The 24,510-nt window shown below is 45.0% G+C and overlaps 1 protein-coding gene across 3 annotated transcripts in view; it reads right to left on the bottom strand.

Moving 5' to 3' along the window:
• Positions 1-11,232, bottom strand: part of TMEM117 (transmembrane protein 117) — a 242,335-nt gene extending 231,103 nt beyond the window's left edge. For 2 of the 3 annotated variants that reach the window (XM_066634408.1, XM_066634410.1), the window contains exon 1: positions 11,159-11,232. In XM_066634408.1, coding sequence (XP_066490505.1) covers positions 11,159-11,164 — 6 coding nt within the window. In that variant the 5' untranslated portion in view covers positions 11,165-11,232. Of the gene's footprint in view, positions 1-11,108 lie in introns of all 3 variants that reach the window. The other variant, XM_066634409.1, reaches the window with a different exon arrangement.
• Between the last annotated feature and the right edge of the window lie 13,278 nt (positions 11,233-24,510).

Here is a 24,510-nt window from a genome sequence, read left to right as displayed (position 1 = left end):
TGGCAAATGCGTTTCAATGTTGTTGTTGTTGGCAACCTTCAGTCTCAAAAGACTATGGTATCGCACTCTGAATGGTGGTTCTGGAACAGTGTCTAGTGTGGCTGAAAAGGCCGATTGGGGAGTGACAATCCCTTCCACAACGGGAGCAAGTGCAGTCTGTCCCTGGTCTGTCTCCCTGGCTATGGGCCTTCCTTCTTTGCCTCTTTGCAAAGTGTCTCTTCAAACTGGGAAAGACCATGTTCCGTCAGCTTCTTGTTGGACTAGACTCTCTTCATGAGTCTGGAAAACGTGGTAGTTGCTTTACCGATGCGCTTCTTTAGCTCAGTATCGAGAGAAAGAGTGTCGGAGATTGTTGAGCCAAGGTACACAAAGTCATGGACAACTTCCAGTTCATGCGCAGAGATTGTAATGCAGGGAGGTGAGTCCACATCCTGAACCATGACCTGTGTAGTCATGCACATTGGGGCAAAAAATAAAAACTTCACATATAGGCTGATGGGTTCTGAGCTGTCTGTGACAGATCAGGAGAGAGATCTTGGGGTGGTGGTGGACAAGTCGATGAAAGTGTCGACCCAATATGCGGCGGCAGTAAAGAAGGCCAATTCTATGCTTGGGATCATTAGAAAAGGTATTGAGAACAAAACAGCTAATATTATAATGCCGTTGTACAAATCTATGGTAAGGCCACACCTGGAGTATTGTGCCCAGTTCTGGTTGCCGCATCTCAAAAAGGATATAGTGGAAATGGAAAAGGTGCAAAAGAGGGCAACTAAGATGATTACAGGGCTGCAGCACCTTCCTTATGAGGAAAGGCTATGGCGTTTGGGCCTCTTCAGCCTAGAAAAGAGACGCCTGAAGGGGGACACGATTGAGACATACAAAATTATGCAGGGGATGGACAGAGTGGATAGAAAGATGCTCTTTACACTCTCACATAACACCAGAACCAGGAGACATCCACTAAAATTGAGTGTTGGGAGGATTAGGACAGACAAAAGAAAATATTCTTTACTCGGCATGTGGTTGGTCTGTGGAACTCTTTGCCACAGGATGTGGTGACGGCATCTGGCCTGGATGCCTTTAAAAGGGGAATGGACAAGTTTCTGGAGGAAAAATCCATTACGGGTTACAAGCCATGATGTGTATGTGCAACCTGCTGATTTTAGAAATGGGTTATGTCAGAATGCCAGATGTAAGGGAGGGCACCAGGATGAGGTCTCTTGTTATCTGGTGTGCTCCCTGGGGCATTTGGTGGGCCACTGTGAGATACAGGAAGCTGGACTAGATGGGCCTATGTCCTGATCCAGTGGGGCTGTTCTTATGTACTTATGAGCTTACCACATCTCTCAGAGCATCACGATCCATTCCCATTTGCTTGCTAAGAGGACTTTCCAGATACGGGGACTCTTTTAATCTGGGAAGTAGGCTTCCTAAGGTGACCTCCTTCTGTTTGTGCTTCCTAGCGTTGACAGCCTTGACCTGCCTATTCCCAGTGTAACCAGCAAGAAGAATGAAGAGGAGAGCCAAGGAGCAGGGTGCTCTCACTAACCACTTGCCACAATGCCCACTTGCCCTCAGTCTTTCCTTACACATCTATTTCCTCTCTTCAGATGCTCAGTTTGTTCTTTCACCCTCTTCCCAATCAACTCCAACTGTCCTGTTCCCCCACCCCACTCCTCACAACATTTTGTGCTATTCCCTTCCTGCAACCAATATTATTATTCCTTGTCTTTACAGAAGAAGACAGTGCTATAGTGCAACCAAGACTGGAACCAGGCGATGGTGGGATTTAAGTCTCCCCCCCCCCCCCGTTGCTGCCTCAATGAAAGTCACCCCCCACCCCGAACTTGCTCTTCTCCTGTGAAGGAAGCTATCTGGGATTCTCCACAAACAGCAGCTCTATTTTCACTGGCATTTAATTCATACACCGTGCATTTAGTTCAATCCTTGCTAACTGGGCAAAGAGGCACCTTTCAAAGTTATGTCTCGCAGGGAGAGAGTAGCTTTCCCTCTTTACCCCAGCATGGCATTTTTCAAGAAGGGGGACTTTCTCTTGTGGGACCCTTACAGGCCAACTCAGGCTGGCTTTGGTCACCCAGAAGGTACCAGGCATATGCTTAAGGTGGCACTGCAATCTCAGCCCACCATAGGTCTGTGAAATAAAAAACCAACACAGTTGGATGAATCTCCAAACAAGATAATCAGGTTGCATCTGCTCATGCAGATTAAGATGATGGAAGACTAGGCAGCACTGATTGAGCCAGGATGTTGTGATACTTCAGGTGTTGGACTTAGACCTGGAGGATCCAGATTCAAATTCCCACTCAGCCATGAAGCTTCCTGGGTGACCTTGGGCCAGTCACTATCTCTCAGCCTCACCCACCTCGCAGGGTTTTTGCAAGGACAACAGGAGGGAAGGAACTAATCACCACCCTGAGCTCCTTAGAGCAGCCATTTTCAACCACTGTGCTGTGGCACACTGGTGTGCCACGAGTGGTCCACAGGTGTGTCACAGGAATTTGGGGAAAGATCATTTATTAGTGGGGCCAATGGGGTTGTGAGCCCCTCCCCTCTGGCAGCACAGTGTGCCTTGTCCATTGGTAAAAACATGGCTAGTTTTCTGCTTGCAAAGAGTATTTTAAAAGTATAATTCCTTCACCTACACCCAAAGCCCTAATGTCAACTCTGTCTGCCTAGGATTCTACCACTTCATTTTGCTGCATGCGTAAATTGTCTCCAAGATAGTGGAAAAATAAATAAAATGAAAAATAAATTAAGACCTGTTCATCCAGTAATAGTTCAGTAAAGATCCCAGCAGATGAAATGCTATCACTGCCAAAATCAATACAAATTATGTTGCTGCTGCTGCTGCTGCTTGAAATGGGGAAAGGAGTTTCTTCCCATTGTAAGAGCTATTTTGATGACTGCAAAGTATATGGTTATTTAAAGGGGCAGCTCACAAGTTATGTTTCTCAAAAAACTTTTCCCCATAGCCAAGCTAATCACAGTCAATAATTACGGATCCTGCCTTTAATTCATGAACACACTATGCCAGGAGGACAGAGCAAAAGAGACCTCATCACTACTCTATGGTGACTTGAAATTATTTGGATGAACTGGACTCAAATGAAGTAGTGTCTAAATGGGGGTGTCAAACAAAGCCCACAGGCCAAATGCAACCCACAGAAGCAATTTATCTAGCCCCTGTTATTGGGCTATCCCAGCTTGATAATTAGGCTCTGTCACATCTTGAAAATATGAACAAGTTTTGCACATTTTCTCTTCTTTCATTTGCAGCTAATGTATTTCTATGTAAGAACAAAGTGTTTATTTCTGGCCATCGTTTGCTTAATGATGTCACTTTCTAGTTAATGATGTCATTTCCAGCCCTCAGCAGGCACAATGAAGGTTAATTTTGGCCCTTGGTATGAAACGAGTTCATCATCCCTGCCTCTAAATAGCTGGTGTGTCTGTGTCATGTGCCCATAAACCTCTATGACAGCATCATAAATGACTAAGGGCCCAATCCTATCCAACTTGCCAGTGCCAGTGCAGCTGCAATGCAGCCCCAAGGCAAGGGGACAAACATTCCCTTATCTTGTGGAGGACTCCGTAACTACCCTCCCACTGCAGGGTGCAGTGCTCATCCCATTGGCATTGCTATATCAGAGCTGGAAAGCTGGATAGGATTTGGCCCTAAACCTTTCAGAAGCAGCAAACCTGATGAAAGTTTCCGAATTCCTGATTGGAAGAGCACTGGAAAGGCACATCACACATGCATTATACAGAAAGTCCTCCTATATAAGGGATAGCAAGAAATCTTGCAAGTAGATCATTATGAATAAAACAGAAAAAAAAAATAAAAACAATAAAATGCAGGACAACCACATAGGCCACAACATACATGGGTGCACAATGTTATCATGTGTTAATGATGATCCGCACATAGGCTTTACACCAGGGTGTCAAACATAAGGCCCAGGGGGCCAGATGTGGCCGACAGAACCTCTTTATCTGGCCCTTGGGCTCTCCCAACACTACCATCAGCAACTCTCAGCTATATTGAGGTATCACTGCTGAAAGCGTAGCCCACACAATAATTGGACTCTCCCATAACTTGAAAATATGATCAAGATTTGCATATTTTCTCTTTTGTGATTTGCAGTCGAGTTGAGAAAAGAGTGCTAATTTCTGGTCATGACCTGCTTAATGACATCACATCCTGCTTAATGACATCACTTCTGGTCCTCAGCAGGCATCATGAATGCTGTTTGGCCCTTTGTATGAAATGAGTTTCGACACCACTGCTTTAAACTATTTTCCATTAAGAAATTCTTCCTATGTGAATGTTGTATAAGCACAGGGGAAGTGTCGTCACTCAGAGCAAAGGCCTGTTCAGTTCCTGGCATCTTCAATTCAAGGACCTCAGGAGGCACAGCGGGGAAAAAAAACACCTTTGCTCAAGATCAAGATCTACTGCTGAAATAAGACAGTCAAAGGACAAATCACAGCTTCATATGTACCACAAAGGCTCAATGTTAGTAGAAGGGCACTCTCACAAGCTGACAACCCCCCAACCACACACACACACACACACAGATACTCAATTTACAACTCCATTTCAGACTTCCTGATCCTAAATGAAGTACAAGAAAATGACTTTATGGAGATCAATGGAATGCATTTCAAGTACAGTAAAGACTGTGGCCTAAAGACACATTTCAGCTGGGAAAGCAGAGCTTCAGGAAAGCAATTGAAAACTAAGCAAGTTGTTTCATCCAAAGGACACAGTCAGTTCATGCTCTAGTTTCATCTTGCTCTGATAAAACAAAGCCTCCAGTATTGAGGTTGATTCCAGGGTAGGGTGTCAGTAAATATAGAAACCAAGAGATCTCAAAGAATGCTGTGTCATGGGACAATCCAGTTGTACACAATGAACTGTGTCAAAATCACAGGAGCTAGATAAACAAGATTTAAGAAATGACTTCATTACTTATAACCTTTGTTTCCGGTGGCAAATGTTAGTCTGCTAGACTAAAGTCTCTATTCATCACTCTGACCACAGCTTCTATTAGATCAAGATTTTTACCATGAACAATTAGGTTATTGCTTTCAAATTTTACACAGTATGGTTAATCAGTGTCGTGTGGAAAATCAGCGTAGGGTAGTGATTAGAGTCACTAAGACCCAGTTTCAAATCTCTACAGCCATGAAGTTCACCTGGTGACCCTGCACTGGTCACTATTCCTCAGTCAAACCTACCTCACAAGGTTGTTGTGAGGGTAAAATGAACAGGCAGGAAAGAACCACATACCCACCCAGAGTGCTCTGAAGGACAGCAAGAGAGAAGTGACACTAATAGTAACAATGTCTAAGCAGTATTTCTCAGGACCCACTAGGTGGGTTGTGAACCAATTTCAGGTGGGTCCCCATTCATTTCAATATTTTGTTTTTAATATATTAGACTTGATGCTCCCATGGTATGTGACTGCATTGGGCAAATGTGACAGATTGGTACTTTTAACATGCTACTCTGTATATGCTTTTAATAGTGATAGTCAATGGGGCTTACTTCTGGGTATGTGTCAGTAGGACTGCAGCCTTGGATTGTTAAAAATTTGCTTGATGATGTCACTTCTGGTCATGACATCACTTCCGGAGGGTCCTGACAGATTCTCATTCTAAAAAGTGGGTCCCGCTGATAAAAGTTTGAGAACTACTGGTGTAAACAGTACAGAAAATTACTTGTTGCGAGGATACCTATCAGGCCTAAAAATAAATGTGATCAGAGGAAGTATACATATAAGAGAGAATAAGAAAAAGAAATTATTTTTCCATAGCTTTGTCATTTCTAGTGGCTGTCTACTGGTGCTCTTTTGCATCTTTTTGGATTGTGAGCCATTTCAGGACAGGGAGCCATTAGTTATTTGATTTTTCTCTGTAAACCGCTTTGTGAACTTTTCATTGAAAAGTGGTATATAAATAAATTATTATTATTATTTATCTCAGAGGGTATATGATCGTGCTCTTCAAGTACCTGAAGGGCTGTCACACTGAAGAAGAAACAAATTTATTCACAACTGACTCTGAGAATAGAATTAGATCCAATGAGTACAAATGCAAGAGAGGAACATAAGGAGAACAGCCCCACTGGATCAGGCCATAGGCCCATCTAGTCCAGCTTCCTGTATCTCACAGTTGTTAGAGTTGCAACCCTTTGTCTGGTAAAGAGTTGTATGGAACCTTGGATGAGCAGGCACACAAAACAGCATACACCAGCAGAGTTCTTTGAATGCAGTGGTTATATTTCAGAGCAAGTGTTATCACAGGTAGAGTAATCAGTAAACAGTCCTAGTCAGCACGATGAGCAGTCAGTCCATAAACAACAAATCCAAATCAGTTTTCCAAGATACACCGTCAAAGCATTCCATGGTCAGTAACAACATGTATATACTCACATCCAGCCTCCCAAGTTACTGGCAGCAGTTCAATAGTCTCCTACTACTCTCCTACTGCTGCACTGGAAGCTCAACAGACCAAACATTAAGTCGTTGGAGACTTAACCCATTCCTAAAATCAGGAGGTTGCGCATACACATCATGGCTTGTACCCCATAATGGATTTTTCCTCCAGAAACTCGTCCAATCCCCTTTTAAAGGCGTCTAGGCTAGACGCCAGCACCACATCCTGTGGCAAGGAGTTCCACAGACCGACCACGCGCTGAGTAAAGAAATATTTTCTTTTGTCTGTCCTAACCCGCCCAACACTCAATTTTAGTGGATGTCCCCTGGTTCTGGTATTATGTGAGAGTGTAAAGAGCATCTCCCTATCCACTCTGTCCATCCCCTGCATAATTTTGTATGTCTCAATCATGTCCCCCATCAGGCGTCTCTTTTCTAGGCTGAAGAGGCCCAAACGCCATAGTCCTTCCTCATAAGGAAGGTGCCCCAGCCCAGTAATCATCTTAGTCGCTCTCTTTTGCACCTTTTCCATTTACATGTTATCCTTCTTGAAATGTGGCGACCAGAACGGGACACAATACTCCAGGTGTGGCCTTACCATAGATTTGTACAACAGCATTATAATATTAGCCGTTTTGTTCTCAATACCTCTTCTAATGTTCCCAAGCAAGAACTGGCCTTCTTTACTGCCGCCGCACATTGGGTTGACACTTTCATCAACCTGTCCACCACCACCCCAAGATCTCTCTCCTGATCTGTCACAGACAGCTCAGAACCCATTAGCCTATATGTGAAGTTTTGATTTTTTGCCCCACTGTGCATGACTTTACACTTACTTACATTGAAACGCATCTGCCATTTTGCTGCCCATTCTGCCAGTTTGGAGAGATCCTTCTGGAGCTCCACACAATCACTTCTGGTCTTCATCACTTGGAAAAGTTTGGTGCCGTCTGCAAACATAGCCACCTCACTGCTCAACCCTGTCCCCAGGTCATTTATGAAGAGGTTGAAAAGCACCGATCCCAGGACAGATCCTTGGGGCACACTGCTTTTCACCTCTCTCCGATGTGAAAATTGCCCATTGACACCCACTCTCTGTTTCCGGGTCTTCAACCAGTTCTCAATCCATGAGAGGACCTGTCCTCTAATTCCCTGACTGTGGAGTTTTTTTTAGTAGCCTTTGGTGGGGGACCGTGTGGAATGCCTTCTGAAAGTCCAGGTATATAATGTCTATGGGTTCTCCCACATCCACATGCCTGTTGACCTTTGCTGGATTCTATCTAATCTAAGCAGGGCCTTAGATTACAGTGTGCATGCTACACATCTACAGCCACTGGAAGGCAATAGGGCCCTCGGGGGTAAAAGCAGCACCTGCAGGAAGGAAAGGAGTTGAAAGCTTAAAGGAATTGAACTGATGGATTAATGAACTGAGGAACAGGTGAATGGACTTCTGAGGATTACTGGTACAGAGACTGGTGTGTGGCTGCCACATCCAAGACCTGCTGAGGACCAAGGTGTTGCTGTAGTGACTGGAGGAGCTGCTGGCTACAGAGGAGAGGAAAGAGGACCTCTGCAGATTGAATAGGTGAGCTACCCTGGTGGTGGGTCTAGCAGTGCTGCAGGGCAGAACTAGGGCCATTGTTGGGGAACAAAAGGGGAAACGCATCTGCCATTTTGCTACCCATTCTGCCAGTTTGGAGAGATCCTTCTAGAGCTCCTCATAATCACTTCTGGTCTTTACCACTTGGAAAAGTTTGGTGTCGTCTGCAAACTTAGCCACCCCTGTCTCCAGGTCATTTATGAAGAGGTTGAAAAGCACCGGTCCCAGGACAGATCCTTGGGGCACACCACTTTTCACCTCTCTCCATTGTGAAAATTGTCCATTGACACCCACTCTCTGTTTCCTGGTCTTCAACCAGGTCTCAATCCAGGAGAGGACCTGCCCTCTAATTCCCTGACTGTGGCGTGCTCAGCAGCATTTGGTGAGGGACCGTGTTGAACGCCTTCTGAAAGTCCAGATATATAATGTCCATGGGTTCTCCCGCATCCACATGCCTGCTGACCTTTTCAAAGAATTCTAAAAGGTTCGTGAGGCAAGACTTGCCCTTACAGAAGCCATGCTGATTCTCTCGCAGCAAGGCTTGTTCGTCTATGTTCGTCTATGGAAATTTTGGTTGGACAGCGGGGAAAAATTATTGATGGTCAGGGCAGTTTGGCAGTGGAACAGATTGCTGAGGGAGATGGGGGATTCTCCCTCACTTGAGATCTTCAAGGGGAGGCTCAACAGGCCCCTGCTAGAGATGCTCTAGGAGGATTTCGTCCTACAGGCAGGGAGTTGGACTAGACGACTTTGTGGGTAACTTCCAACTCTGGGATTCTGTATGGTGCTGTCCACAAACACAGAGCTTGACAAAGAACTGATCCTGCCCCAAGGTACTTGCAGTCTAAGACAAGGGAGCCAGGCAGGAACTTGGAGGTGAGGAAAAAATGAATAGGAGAAAGGAAAATATAAGTTGCAAGACATTTGACACCCCGGTTTTGAAAGACTTCTCAACAATCACAAAGTCAAGATACCAATGGGAACAATATCATTAGAAAAATGTTGAGTAATGCCTTCTGGAGCATTGAGCAAAATAAAACTAATCCTTTTGGAGGATTCCAGAAAAATCAGCATAAGTTTTTTTTAGTGACATGTGTGAAGTTAGTTCAGAAATCCACACAATGGCTCTGTAAAATAGGACACTGTTGATACCCCTATACTGTAGATGGGGGGAGGAGAGCTGAAACTAAAAGAACAGAAGCCAGCTTTTAAGTTGGGACCAAGGACTGTTTCGCTTGCACTCAGAGCCATGATGTTGAGCATGTTGCTCTACCTCACCTACAGATATGGAACAGATATGGAAACTGACCTGGAACAAATATGGAAACTGACCTGCAATATTTATTACATTAAACGGCTAAGAACCATTCTTGCTCTACAGATCTATATATACAGACACAACTACAAATACACTGTAAATTAAATAGTCGGAAGAGCTAGTGTACATCCTAAATTCATTAAACTATACAAATGTCATATAATTATTCTCCCCCCCCCCCCGGGGAAAAAGTCACAGGAGATTGGAAGTGGAATGGGGCAGAGATCTTGCACAACAATGCAGCTAAACTAACCCAAAATCACATGATTTATGTATTGCACTCACCATGAGGTGAATGTATTGTTTAAATGGGGCCTTAAGTTACATTAATAAAGTATTTTCTCAGTTCATGCAGTAAGGAAAGAACAAGATTTGAGTCAAAACTTCCAATGCTTGGATCTAACCCTTTTTCAGCCCTGGATCACACAAATCACTAATGGTGCATCATTAAAAATCTATTTCTGCCCAATGTTGCACATACACAACAGAGATCAAATGTGTACACCTGTGGGCTGGGCAGAAATGGGTTAAAGCATGTACAGAGTAACTTTTACCACCATCTGGGGTTGGGGATAAGAGTTTGCAGGGCTGGCAATGCAGACAGCTTTGTCATTATGAGGATTTAAAAAATTAAATCAAAATTACAGAAAGCAACGTATCCACAGATCACTGCCCAGAGCATTGCTACAAACAGGATGGAGAGAGAGGGCTTTGAAGTCCTTTACAAAAGCTACAAACCGATACTGTAGTTTCAACACACATTTTTCTAAACAGCCCCAAAATATCGGTTCTCAAAACTGATACAAGGAATAAGAAAGTACTAAAGCGGGACTGCCTTCCAGTTCCACTTCTAAATTTGTGGGCTGTTGGTGGGTGGGTGGGGGAGCGGAAGAAGTAGCAGGCCCAGGACACTTCCAGAGGTAGTCTGTTCAAACCCACCTCCCAGCCCACAGCAGATTTACAGCCAGGAGCCATGTGAATGTGCTGTCAGAAGAATGCTATCTTTAGATGTATAAAGATGTCATATAGCTGTCATATAGCCCCCACCCACCCATCCACCCACCCAGAAACAAGGATCAACCCTCTACCCCTGTAAGTTTCAACCTTTTTTATCTCACCACACACTGACAAGGCACTAAAATTGTCAAGGCACATCTTTTTTTTTTTTTTTTTGGACAGTTGACAAGGTACACAGCCCAATCCTAGGCATGTCTACTCAGAAGTAGAGTCAATGGGGCTGATTCCCAGGTAAGTGTGGAAAGGACTCTAACCACACTGAGTGCTGCTGGTCGGGGCTCACATCCCCCAAAGACCCTGCTGATGCATGACCCTCCCAGACTCTCATGGCACACCTGCAGAACACTGGCAGCACACCAGTGCGCCATGGCATTGAAAATCACTGGGATGTTTGAGGATCGGAACACGGGCACGCCAGAGCATGTGCAGAGTGCTTTTCTTCTGGCCACCAATGCATCCCGCCTGATTCCAAGACTAGGGTCAGAAGAGGCCACTTTTCCACCATTGGGTAGGGCAGGTCTGGAGCCCCGGGACCTTGGGAATTCCAGGGACTGCTTTGGAGTGCTCCATAAATGATATCCTCCAAGGAGAAGGGATGGGAAGGAGGATAGGGGGGAGGGGAGGGGAAGGAGGACCCCAAGGCAGGTGGATGGTGATGATGGTGGTGGCGGCGGCGGCGGCGGCTGCTGCTGGGCCAAGCAGGGACACGCACCCTTGCCGTTCCCACGAGCGAGAAGGTGCCTTTTCGTGCCCGGGACTCACCACCATGGAGAGGCGTCTCTCCGCTGGGGCTGATGACCCTCCCTGCGTCCCAGGCTGCGTTGCGACCCGGGACTGCACCGCCTCCCTGCTGCTGCTCCGGCCGCTGCCTGCTATAAATACCAGCCAGGAGGAGGAGGAGGACCTGCACGCCCGCCCGGCCTCCCTCCCTCCCCCTGACCTTAGAGGGTTTCCCCCGCTGACATCGACACCGGTCGCTTCTCAGGCGGCGGCAGCAGGAGGAGGAGGAGGAGGACGCAGCAGCGCCTGGACCTGCGGCTGGCCGGCTGCTGCTGCGACAAGGCCGGCTGTGCCTGGCATCAGGGCTCCCCCGTGGCTGCTGCTGCTGCCTGCCTCTCCCTCCCACTCCAGGCCCCAGGAATCAGCGCAGCACCAGCCGGGAAAGCTCGCAGGAGCCTCCCAGCCCAAGCCCAGGCAGGTCTACTCAGAAGTAAATCCAATTATACTCAGTGCGGATGAGTCCCAGGAAAAAGTGGCCGGGCTTGCAACCTCGTTTCCCCTGCCCAAAGGAGATGAGCACTGTCAGCCCCCCAACCCTAGCCGCACTTTCCTGGGAGTAAGCCCCATTCACACTAGTGGGACTTACTTCTGAGAAGGCATGCATAGGATTGGGGCGTCTGGTCCAGGAGGGAATGAATGACTGATGCATCCATTCATCCAGGCCAGGCTTAAGGGCAGGGTGACCAGGTGTCCTCTTTTTCCAGGGCAGGCCCTCTTTTTAAGCCCTGTGTCCTGGAAAAGAACTTCAATGTCCTCCTTTTCTCTGGGAGCAGGCCCCTCAAGGGGGAGGGCTTATATAAATTATATGTAATATAATTTTAAATTTAATAGTAATATAGTGTTGAACCACATGAAATAAATGTTTTTTAGCTTTTATTTGTCTTGTCCTACATTTTTCTTGGATGTCCTACATGTTGGGGTGCCTTGTCCCCTTTTGTGGTTATGACATCTGGTCACCCTGCTTGGGAAGGGAGAAGGGACTACCCCCTCTGCTGCCCCAGATCTTCCTCTTCCCTCATGGTGCAACCCCCAGCCTATCTATCTCTATTTACTCAGTAGACCTATTTTGCACAATGGAACAAATGCTGCAATCCTATCCACACTTTCCTGGGAATAAGCTCCATTGACTGTAATGGGACTGACTTCTAAGTAGAAAGGCATAGGATTGGGCTCTAAGGGCCAAAGCTTTCCAGCACTGGTGCAGCTGCAATGCAGCCCCAAGGTAAGGGGCTGTTCCCATACCTTAAGGAGGTCTCTGTGACTGCCTCCCCACCACAAGATGCAGAGCATGCCCCACTGGCACAGCTGCACCAGCACTGGAATATTGGATAATGATATGGCCCTAAGGATTAAGCCTAAGGACCCAGTACTATCCAATTTTCTAGCACTGATGCAGCCATGCCAATGGGGCTTACACTGCATCCTGGGTGGAGGAGCAACAACTGACACTACCTCAAGGGAATATTTGTTCCCTTATCTGGGGGCTGCATCAGCACTGGAAAGTTGGATAGGATTGGGCCCTAAATTAGTTAGTGCAATAGGATTACACTCTTTAATGTGCAGCAACACCTTGAATTTTTATCTGTCTGCTTAGGGACCGGAGCATGAATGATAGTCAAAAAACAGAATGACTGTCAAAGCACAGCCTTATTGAACTGGCCAGTGGAAAACAGAAATTAACTATGAGAACATGCGGGATATCTGAAAAAATGGAAGTAAAAGAAAAAGAGACAGAAGAATGTCAGTGAATGTCATGTATGGTTGGATGAAATTGGACAAAAGTGCATGGATGAAATTTGAAATGTGTAGAGGGTTGTTCTTTTCTCTTTCACACAACACCAGAACAGGGGACATCCACTAAAATTGAGTGTTGGGAGAGTTAGAACAGACAAAAGAAAATACTTCTTTAACCAGCCTGTAATTAGTCTGCAAAACTCCTTGCCACAGGTTGTGGTGATGACTTCTTGCCTAGTGGCCTTTAAAAGTGGATTGGACAAATTTCTAGGAAAAAAATGTCCATCGCAGGTTACAAGTCATGATGGGTTTGTGCAGCCTCCTGGTTTTAGAATTAGGCTACCTCAGAAGGCCAGGTGCAAGGGAGTGGCACCAGGATGCAGGTCTCTTGTGGTCTTGTGTGCTCCCAGTGGCATCTGCTGGGCCACTGTGAGCTACAGGAAACTGGATGAGATGGGCCTGTGGCCTGATCCAGTGGGGCTCTTCTTACCTTCTTATGAAGTGTGGTTAAAATTGAAAACAGTTAAAAGGGCGAAGCGATGAAAGTCAAGTGGATGAAGGTCAAGGTATTGCTGTAATCTGTATGTTCCCATTCAATGTTTCAGACTATGATCTTGATCATGAAGTCCTGTTAATCACAGGTGGAGTCCTTCCTCCCAGTAAACGCAGCAGGATCAGAGCATCATCCCAGGTGTTTGTGAGGTCAGTTAATGCTATTCTATTTCTGTATTGGTTTCCCAAGTGCACACCCTCCCACAGAATTGCACAGAAAGTAATTTCACAAAGAATTTTCTTCCGTCTCTCAACACATCACTGCAATGATGGATCTTTTCTATGCATCTCTCCAAAGTACAGGAGTCTATTGGGCAACAGACATAGTAATTCTAGATTTGGTAATTCCATCATCACATCTTTCATAACTGTTGATGTGCTAGGAACAGATCAGGGTCAAGGCAGAGGGAAGGGCCCATGTTTTATACATGCCCGCATAGGTGCTTAACATGTCCCTGTATGCTCTAACATCCAGTGCAAGGATCCCTGTTCGTGTGTACTGGACCACACAAGTACTGGGGCAGGGGGGGGGATTTGCTTCCAGCTGCAATAGTATCACTAAAATCACCAAATGAATGCTCATTCCCATAGCCCCCCAAACCAGTGAATAGCAGTCACTTCTATGTGAGATTAAGGGGTGCACTTGGGAATGTGTTTTAACCTGCCCTGTGGCAGGTGCCACAGTCTGCAGTAGAAAATAGCATTTGTTCCTGTCTAAAGTCTGTTGACTTCTTTCTCTCTGGCTTCAGTGAATGGGTGGAGGGGGAACAGGACTAGGCCCATGCGTGTATTCAGTTGAGCATGGGAAAGGGAGCCCTACCTGTGTACAACTCCTGAGGTGTAGGTGCTTCCATGTGATCTAGAATGCTGATTGCACAGGGTTCCATCACATGAAAACCCCTATGCAACTATAATTGGGTGTGCATAATCCTACCTGTCCTCTCAGGTCATCAGAGGGGGCCCTTCTAACTGTGCTGCCACCAGCAAAGGTGAGGAGAATGGAGGCAAGAAATAGGGCCTTCTCAGTGGTGGTGCCCTGCTTGTGGAGTTTCCTCTCCCTGGAATTAATAACAGCTCCCTCTTTGGAATCCTTTTGGTGGAATCTGAGGACCTTTTTATTTAGGGAAGCTTTTGAATACTGATATTAGGGGGCTGGCACTTTTTTTTATGAAATGTGATTTTAATTGTGATCCAATGTACAACAGAATTCTGTTGTGTTTTATTATGTTAATGTTTTAGTATTGTTTTATCTACAACTGTATTGTTTTATTTTGTAAGCCCCCTTGAGTGTGGTAGAAAAGTAGGATATAAATTCTTTAAATGAATGAATGAAGGGATCCCTTTCACACATTCAGCTGAAAGTGTTGCCATTGCAAGTGGAACCAGTGGGTTACATCTCATTTTTCTCCTCCATCCATCCATCCATGATTGAGTGACTTCTCGGTCTTGTCAGACTCTTGTTTTCTTTGCCTATCAACCTCAATGGGTGCCACTGAGAAGAACTGAGCCTTTGCTATCTGCAAAGCCTGTCCAGAACTCTGTTCCTTTGCTACACCAGAGTATGACAAAGCAGAGGAACCACAAGCTGGTAGTGATTGGTGAACTCCCCTTGAATCAATTCCACATTAGCTTGGAACTTAGAAAACATATTTTGGCAAGTATTCAAAAAAGGCTCATCCATTTTCCACGACTTCTCTCCTAGCTCTTTGGCACATGTGAAGTGATGGTGGAATGTGCCGGTACGTTAAGAACATAAGAACCACCCCCCTCCCACTAGATCAGGTCAAAGGCCCATTTAGTCCAGCTTCCTGTATCTCACAGCGGCCCACCAAATGCTTCAGGGAACACACAAGACAACAGACACAATCTGCATTCTGGTGTCTTCTCCTGCTTCTGGCAATCAGAGGCAGCCTACTTCTAAAACCAGGAGCTTACACATACCTACCATGGCTTATAACCTGTGATGAACTTTTCCTCCAGAAATTTGTCTAAATCCCTACGTTATTGTACTGCCCCTGGAAATTTTAATTTGGTTCTAGCTTCTCAGCACCCAATCGCAACCCACGGTTTGAGAACCGCTACCCTAGTTGATTACCTATGCCAGAGACAGGATAGGGGGAGTATGCCACTGTTGGTTCTGCTGGACCTCTTGGAAGCATTTGAAACCATTCATTATGATATACTTCTGAATTGCCCAGCTGAGCTGGGACTCGAGAGCACTGCTGTGCAGTAGCTGTGGTTCTTCCTGGAGGGCAGATTCCAGAAGATGGTATTGAGGGACTGCTCATCAGCTGTAACTTCTGGCCTTGTGGCTCCCACAAGGAAAGATCTTGTCTCGCCGTTATTTAACATCTACATGAAACCAGTTGAGGCTTGTGTGCCAGATCTCACTATGGTTGTCCGCATAATGGTGATGTCACATGTGGATTACTACAACATGCTCTACATGGGACTTCCCTTGGTACACCATGGAGAAACATCAATTAGCAAACAATGTTACTGCATGACTGTTGACTGGCACAAGATGTGCAGAGCTTATCATACATCTGCATATACATTGTTTGGACTGGGCTATTAGGAGGTCTCCATTAATCAATTGTGTTTTTCTTTGTTACTTTTAAGAAAAAGACTTGGAAGACTGCAATGAAGACTGAGATAATATATTCAAACCTTTCCCTAAAAGGACAATTGCCACACTTCGCATGCTCTCTGTTTATGGTCACTCCAACTATCCTATGTTCTCACAGAGAGGGTATAAACTGATAATTTGCAGCTGCAACTTCCAATCTTCTCTTTGAATGCTCTGTGCATTACCACTTCTAAATCACCTTGATATAAAGGTTTGCATTTTTGCCAAGAGCACAACAGTTAATTTGTTTAAGTGATGGTATAGACTTGTTCACTAGTCCAAGCAACATTTAAAGAACCACTCACCTTAGGACAGAAGCATAAACAGAATCTCCTAAAATTCATCTTCAGCTGACAATAGGCTTGTTGAAACACTCAGAACCATGGCCATTAAAGGCAGGCACCAGCTACATCTGCCCTGTAATTTATACTATGTACAGAGTTTTCTGTCTGTCCTGGTTTTATCTCTAGCTTTTAAATTTGCCAATCTAACTGTACCACTGCGGTGTAATTTACAAGGTTGGAAAAAGAAACCAGTTTCAGGACACAGTGTTCTCTTAATATAGTTATATAGGGAGGGAAGGCTGATATGTGCCAAAGAGGCACTTTTTCAGCGGTGCTCCTCTCATATTTAGCAAGTAGAGAGTAACTGTCCTTCACCCCACACAGTGTCTTTTCTAGTGGCTGTTTGCAGTTATTTTTCTGCATCTTTTTAGATTGTGAGTCCTTTTGGGACAGGGAGCCATTTAGCTGTATGATTTTTCTGTAAACCACTTTGTGAACTTTTTTGTTTAAAAGCAATACATATTCTTAATATCTGCATTTTATAGGCTATAATTTTCTTAACTACAAAATAGCCCACTTTATTGGTTAGCGCCAAGCAAACTTACTATGACAAAGATTTTTTTCAGTTTTTTAAAGACAAGACATAATTCCATTTATTTACATTTTTTAGATCACCTGAGCTGAGCTTTAGATCAAGTTGAGCTGGTATACTGAAGTAGCTCAGGCTGAAATCCTATATACACTCTCCTGGAAATGTGCTCCTATATGGAAATGTGAAATCCTATATACACTCCCCATAGGCTTGTGCTTTCAGAGACCAAGCTATAAACCAAGCAGTTCCCAGTTTGAATCTCACCTGTGTCATGAGGCCGTAGTGTAGCTAGGCTGTAGTGTAGCTAGAGGTGGAGCTTGTATTGGCAACCTTCAGTCTCGAAAGACTATGGTATCGCGCTCTGAAAGGTGGTTCTGGCACAGTGTCTAGTGTGGCTGAAAAGGCCAATCTAGGAGTGACAATCTCTTCCACACCGGGAGCAAGTGCAGTCTGTCCCTGGTCTGTCTCCCTGGCTATGGGCCTTCCTTCTTTGCCTCCTTGCCTCAGACTGTTGGCTAAGTGTCTCTTCAAACTGGGAAAGGCCATGCTGCACAGCCTGCCTCCAAGCAGGCCGCTCAGAGGCCAGGGTTTCCCACTTGTTGAGGTCCACTCCTAAGGCCTTCAGATCCCTCTTGCAGATGTCCTTGTATCGCATTGGTACACATTGCTGTTGCTGCCCCAAATGGCTATGGTAGTGAGTGGGAGGGGCCAGTTACACAGCATGTTGTGGCACCTGCAATACTTACCATGCCGCTGCCCCCCTCTGGCTATGCTACTGCCACTAGGTGGCCTTGAACAAGCCACTCCCTCTCAGCCACAGCTCTCCTGCTGAAAGGTGAGCTGTGGGCCCAATACCTTACACATCAGGAGTGGCCAGCCTTCCGACTTTAAGAATCCTAGACCTTTAACAATTGTGTAAAAGAGGGAATTTCAGCAGGTGCAGCTTGTCATCTGAAATGACATCTCACAGATGACAATTTTACACAGTTGTTAAAAGTCCAGGAGTCCAAAAGGTTAAAGGTTGACCATCCCTGCCTTACAGAGTTTGTTTACAGATTTATATCCTGCTTTCTTTCCCAAGTGTTCTCCCAGGTGGGAGATAGTGGGTAAGGGGACAGAGTTGTCATATTGGTTTCGTTAAGAGAATGCATGTGATTTGAGCTCTTAAAAGTACTATACAAATGCCAAGAGGAACTATTAGGTTGTTTCCTCACAACACTTCAAAGAATAAGAATCCAGAGGTGATATTTTTGTGGACATGCTTCTCGTGCGCCTTTTAAACTTATTCTGTCAGGTGGATATTATATCCACCTGCTTGTGAAAGGTATCTCTTTGCTTACTGCACAGGCAGTTGGTGAAAGTTCAAAGAGAAAGGGATAAAACTTCAGTAAAGCCATAACTCAACTCACCTTTATTTTCAGCAGTGATGTGTCAGCTCACCTTGGGATGAAGCAAGTGGAGACATGAATTGGGCTTGCAGGTTTTGGCTGGTTTCAGGATCAAGGAGCCAGGCTTCAGTAAGCAATAAGCCAGAAAAAAATAGTAAGCAATTTGGTAAGAGAATATAAAGCAATTACTACTGATTTTTTGCACAGGTAAAGGGCAGGACTAGACTTGGAGTTAAATAGCATTCAGGTCATACTTAATGAATGAGGAACAGAATAGTGTCACAGCCAGTCAGTGATGGAGTGAACCATGTCATTAACAGAATCTCTTTTCCAGTAATACCTTAAGACAAGCTGACTAATATGTGTTTGATCCTTGCTTTTCCCTCTTTCATTCATACAGACTAGGTTTTCAAATAATGAGGTCCTGTGTCATGAGTCTAGGGGATCTATTAAAGTCCCTCTTTTACCCTGATGAAGCTATGAACATAGTCAATGTTACTTAGAAAGACTAGTAAAGTCCTTGAGTTGCTTACACCAATGGTTCCCAAACTTTTAGCACCAGGACCCACTTTTTAGAACGAGAATCTGTCAGGACCCACCAGCAGTGATGCCATGACCAGAAGTGACATCATCAAACAGGATGATGCAAGGAAAATTTTTAACAAACCGAGGCTGCAATTCTACTCACACTTATCCAGGAGTAAGTCCCATTTACTATCATTGTTAAAAGCATATACATAGTAGCCTGTTCAAAGTAAATTTCCCTAAATGCAGTCACATACCATGGTAGCATCAAGTCTAATATATGAAAAATAAAATATTGAAATGAATGGGGACCCACGTGAAATTGGATTGCGATCCGCCTAGTGGGTCCCAGGCCACAGTTTGAGAAACTCTGTCTTACACTATTGATTGCCCAATTGCAGCCTCTCAAATTCTCCTTGCTGTTTTTAGCTCTGCAAAAAGAGAACAATCAGTTACAACAAGACTGAATGCCTCAAATGCCAGGCCTTTGTGAGACAGTAAACTGTGAAACATTTAGATTGCTGTCACAGCTGTGATAATTGGAAGGTCTAATTAAATTCTCCCTCTCATTTTTGTTAAAGCAACAATAAATAAACACATGCGTACCTGGTTGCAGAAGAACTTTACTTGATTATAGGGGAATATAATTTCTCATCACTTGAACATTCAACATTAAAAGTGTTACACAAATGATTAATCAAAAGCAGCTTTTACACTGATGGGCAGCCCAATCCTATTGCCAGGTAGTGCGGGAAGCCCATGCACTGTCCCGGCAATGGCCATCAGTCACATCATGATGGCCGGGAGAGGAACAGTGCCAGTGGGCAATAAGCCTCCATACCAGCAGGATGACCACTGGGAACCTCCAGCAGAAAGTATCCTGCTGAGCACTAGGAGGGTGTCATGGAGCAGGGAGAGGGTGAGAGAAAAGTGGGGAGGAGTGTTTCTGGATGAGGGGATGGTGGCCTGGGAGTGGTTCAATTCCAGAAGGGGGTGGGGACAGCAGGAAAGGCGGCAGCTGCTGCATCCTATCCCACCTCCATGCTAAAAGCCATACATGAGCTATTCAAATCTGTGCCAGAGATGGAGCTGGTGTAGATCTGAGTATATCCATAGGGGCTGCAGTGGCCTGAGATGGGATAAGGGAAATGATGCTCCCTTATGCCAAGGGGCCCTCTGTCTGGTTTGTTGCCGCTGTGGCCATCTCAGTGTTGCTGTATTGCGGGGCAGTGGCCACCATCTCATGGCCAGGATTAGGCCATGAGATGATATCAGTCACTTAGTTTCAAAGTGACCAATTCCAGAGCGGGAAAAGCAAAGAAAAGATTGCTTTGGACTGCAGTGGGTTGCTTCTGCGGGTTCCTTAAGCGACAGCAGGCAAAACCATGTATTCAGGTTTATTGATGACTTGATCTTTCTTTGATGCCAATACTTGCTTTGAGTTATCCTTTATATTTTTAATTTTAAATAAATAAGTAAATATCTGATTGCATTTGAAACAGACAGTACACACACACATGCATAGAGAGAGACTGAGCTAGGGCACTTCTCTTATGAAGAAAGGCTACAGCATTTTGGGGCTCTTCAGTCTAACAAAAAGGTGCCTGAGCGTGGACATGATTGAGACATACAAAATTATGCAGGGGAGGGACAGAGTGGATAGAGAGATGCTCTTTACACTCTCACATAACACCAGAACCAGGGGACATCCGCTAAAATTGACTGTTGGGAGAGTTAGAACAGAGAAAAGAAAATATTTCTTTACTCAGTGTGTGGTTGGTCTGTGGAACTCCTTGCCGCAGGATGTGGTAATGGCGTCTGGCCTGGATGCCTTTAAAAGGGGATTGGACAGGTTTCTGGAGGAAAAATCCATTATGGGTTACAAGCCATGATGTACATGAGCAACCTCCTGATTTTAGAAATTGGCTATGTCAGAATGCCAGATGCAAGGGAGGGCACCAGGATGAGGTCTCTTGTTATCTGGTGTGCTCCCTGGGGCATTTGGTGGGCGCTGTGAGATACAGGAAGCTGGACTAGATGGGCCTATGGCCTGACCCAGTGGGGCTGTTCTTATGTTCTTATGCTGTTAACCCCATGCTTGCCTGCCACAGCAAGGGATCACTGTTAACACCACACCCTATCTCTTCCATGGATCTTGCACATTTCCATTACAACAACACTGCTGGTATGCAGCTGGAAAAGCTTACTGGGCAGTGGGTGGGTGACAGTTCTTCCTTGTTTCTGTCACCATTATAGTGATGGACAACTGAGACATACTTCACTGCCACCACTGTAGCTGCTGCTAGTTCAGACAAGGATGATGACAAAACTGTTAACACTGGCTTTCTGCAGTCAAGGAAATCAGGATCATGCAGAAAGAATGTTCAGGTTTCACAATCCAGGAACTGTGACCTGAGAATGTGCATGTACTATGAACCTTTTGCCTTAATGAACAAAGCTGATCCAGCAGTCTCTTGCACAAATGGTCACAAAGTCACCATCACCACAGGTGAATTGTCTTACTGAAATCAATGGTTTGCAATACTCGAGTTATTCTGAGAGTTTTCTACTGGGTATAACTCTCACTCAATCAATCCTAGACAATGTGCTGGGTGATCCACCTTAACCTCAAAATGACCTGGGCCCTGGGTATCCGAGGTAACACACAAACTGGGTGCTAAGATCTTCATCAGAGGAAGGTAGATTGCTTCTAGGGATTCAGCTTGTCTGTGGACTCTCTCAGTCTGTTTGCCTGTGTTGTTTTAGATGCCAGGTATCAATAGTCAACAAGGGTCAGACACTGATTGAATAATTCAATTTGATCAACAGTTCTATTTCCCCAGGCTTTTAATAGCCTGTACTATGACTGCTTTTAATTGATGTTGGTTATTATTATTAACAGTATTTATATACTGCTTTTCAACTAAAAGTTCACAAAGCGGTTTACAGAGGTAAATCAAATAACTGAATGGCTCCCTGTCCCAAAAGGGCTCACAATCTAAAAAGATGCAAATGAATACCAGCAGACAGCCACTAAAACAGACAGTGCTGGGGTGAGGTGGGCCAGTTACTCTCCCCCTGCTAAAAAAAGGAGCACCCACTTGAAAAAGTGCCTCTTACCCAATTAGCAGGGGTCCTTGATGCTTCATTGCATCTTTTGGGATTTTATTGTTATTGTGATTATTTTAAATGTAAGCCATCTTGGGAATTAAAAACAGAAATGCAGGATATAAATGTTTTAAACCAGGGGCAGGCAAACCCCAGCCTGGAGGCCATTTGCAACCGTCCCCCAATCTGGCCAGTAGGGAGCCCCCAGTCTCCAATGAGCCTCTGGCCTGTTGGAGACTGTTGGAGCCCATGCTGGTCCTTGACTGCTGGTTGTGACCAACAAATGCAAGCTGCAGGCCGAGTTAGAGCAAGGCCTGACATTTTAAACCCCACTCCCCCCCCCCATTGCCTCTGAACAATTTATGTCTCCATGTGTTTCTGGCTTTGTCTGTATGTTTTCACTGTGCAAGAGGTGTGTGGCAAACAATGAATAGTTTTCATGTGGTTCTAAATGCCTGAATTACAATTCTCATGTGTATTATAAATAAGCTCAGTAAAATTCATTCATTCATATCAGTTCTATCTCTGATGTATTCATTTATGTAAATGTATTCAAATTTGAAATGTAAGTTAATTTTTTTTTCCTGGCCCCCAACGCAGTGTTAGAGAGATGATGTGGCCCTCCTGCTAAAATGTTTGCCCAACTCTGTTTTAAACAAATTCACTATGTACTAGTCCCAATGATTTTTCAGTCATGTAGATATTGGACTCTGTCCAGCCTAAGCAATTTTAAAATTCTTTGATTTCAGTGGGAGACTTCAGTGTGTGCCTGATTTTGTTCTGTTGACACCAATGTGTTATGCTGCCTGTTCCTGTTTACAGTCTCAGAAGTAAGTTCAATAGGACATAAACATGCAAAGAAACAGACTCAAAATGCTGAGCTTTGATGTTGCCCATTGTTATGCAAATTTTTGTGAGATGATTATATGTTACCTTTCCCCAGGTATCACCAAAACATGATCCATCATGCCTAATATATGTATAATTTTGCTAGTCCTTAAGGGCATTGGGTAACAGATTCTTTGTCACATGAAAAATAAAGCAATTTCTTTAATATTTAACATTTATTTTATTAAATTTTAATAAATAATATCAATATCTGACATTTTCAGTATGAAAAGAGACAGAGCTCTTATGATACCATTATAATCATTTATTTTTAGTAATTAGGAAGTAAAAGCATGATTTACTAAGCAATCCTATGTATATCTACTTAGAAATAAGCTCCATTGATTTCAGTGGGTTTTACTCCCAGGTAACTGAAGGATCATAGCAGGGCGCAGCGTAATCCTAACCTGCACTGGAATAGGCAGGTCAACCAGCCTGCCTGATATCTTGGGCAGGTTAGGAGGAAGCTGTGGTGCAAGTCAGAGTAAGGGAACTACAGCTACTGTAGAAGTACACTTTGGTACACACAAGACACTTTCCATTCTAGCATGAGCCTAAACACTATGTTGCTGGTTTTCTGTAATGATTTTATATATTTAAAATATTTTAAAGAGGAGTGCCTTTGGTTTTTTGTATTACTGTATCTAGCTGCCAGTGCTGTACAGGTGGGTACACGTGGGCTCCACATTGGGAAGTCCAGTAGACCTGGGCACCAAATACTTTTCTGGCTGTTGCCATCCTCCCCCTGCCCTGTTCTGCCCCCTCCCCACCTCTGTTCTGCCCACACTCTCATCACCCTCCTGGCTCTGTTTCCCCCTCCCCTCTCCTTTCAGAAGGGGCCCAAAAGAAACTTTGTACCCCCTGATAAAATTCCTCTGGGAGGCCCTGGGAGGACCCACTTGAAGGTAAACATGAGTAGTTGCTAAAAGTTGTTGGCTATTTAGTTTGCACCTCTAAAGCAAATGACTTGGAGGAGGCCAGTCCTAAGAGCTTGGAAGCCCAATCCCAGGCATGTGTAACTCAGAAGTAATTCCCATTAGAGTCAATGGGGCTTTCTTCTAGGAAAGTGTGTATAGGATTGCAGCCTGGGAGCCCAATCCTATACTTATCTATTCAGAAGTCCCATTATAGTCAGTGGTGCTTACTCCCAGGAAAGTGTGGATAGGATGGCAGCCTCAGAGCCCAAGCCTAGGCTTGTCTACTCAGAAGTAGGTCCCATTAGAGTCAGTGGGGCTTACTCCCAGGAAAGAGAGGACAGCTCTGGAGCCTGGGAGTCCAGCCCTCTGCATGTCTACTCAGAAGTAAGCCCCATTGTTTCCAATGGGGCTTACTCCCGGGAAAGTGCGGCTAGGATGGCGGCCTGGGAGCCCAATCCTATGCCTGTCTACTCAGAAGTAAGTCCCATCAGAGTCAATGGGGTTTACTCCCAGGAAAGTGTGGCCAGGCTGGGGCTCCAGTCCTGGGCACACTTTCCTGGGAGTAGGCTCCACTGAACCCCATGGGGCTTACTCCTGAGTAGACCCTCCTGGGCTGGGGCTGTCGCTTGCTTGCGAGCCAGCCCAGCTCGGGCTGAGCCCGGCTGCCCACGGGGTGCTCGCTCCCCCAGGCAGCGTCCTTCGGAGAGAGCAGCCGGG

The sequence above is a fragment of the Tiliqua scincoides genome, chromosome 7 (assembly GCF_035046505.1).
Source record: "Tiliqua scincoides isolate rTilSci1 chromosome 7, rTilSci1.hap2, whole genome shotgun sequence".
Taxonomy (NCBI): Eukaryota; Metazoa; Chordata; class Lepidosauria; order Squamata; family Scincidae; genus Tiliqua; species Tiliqua scincoides.
This window is presented reverse-complemented; position numbering and strand designations above follow the sequence as displayed.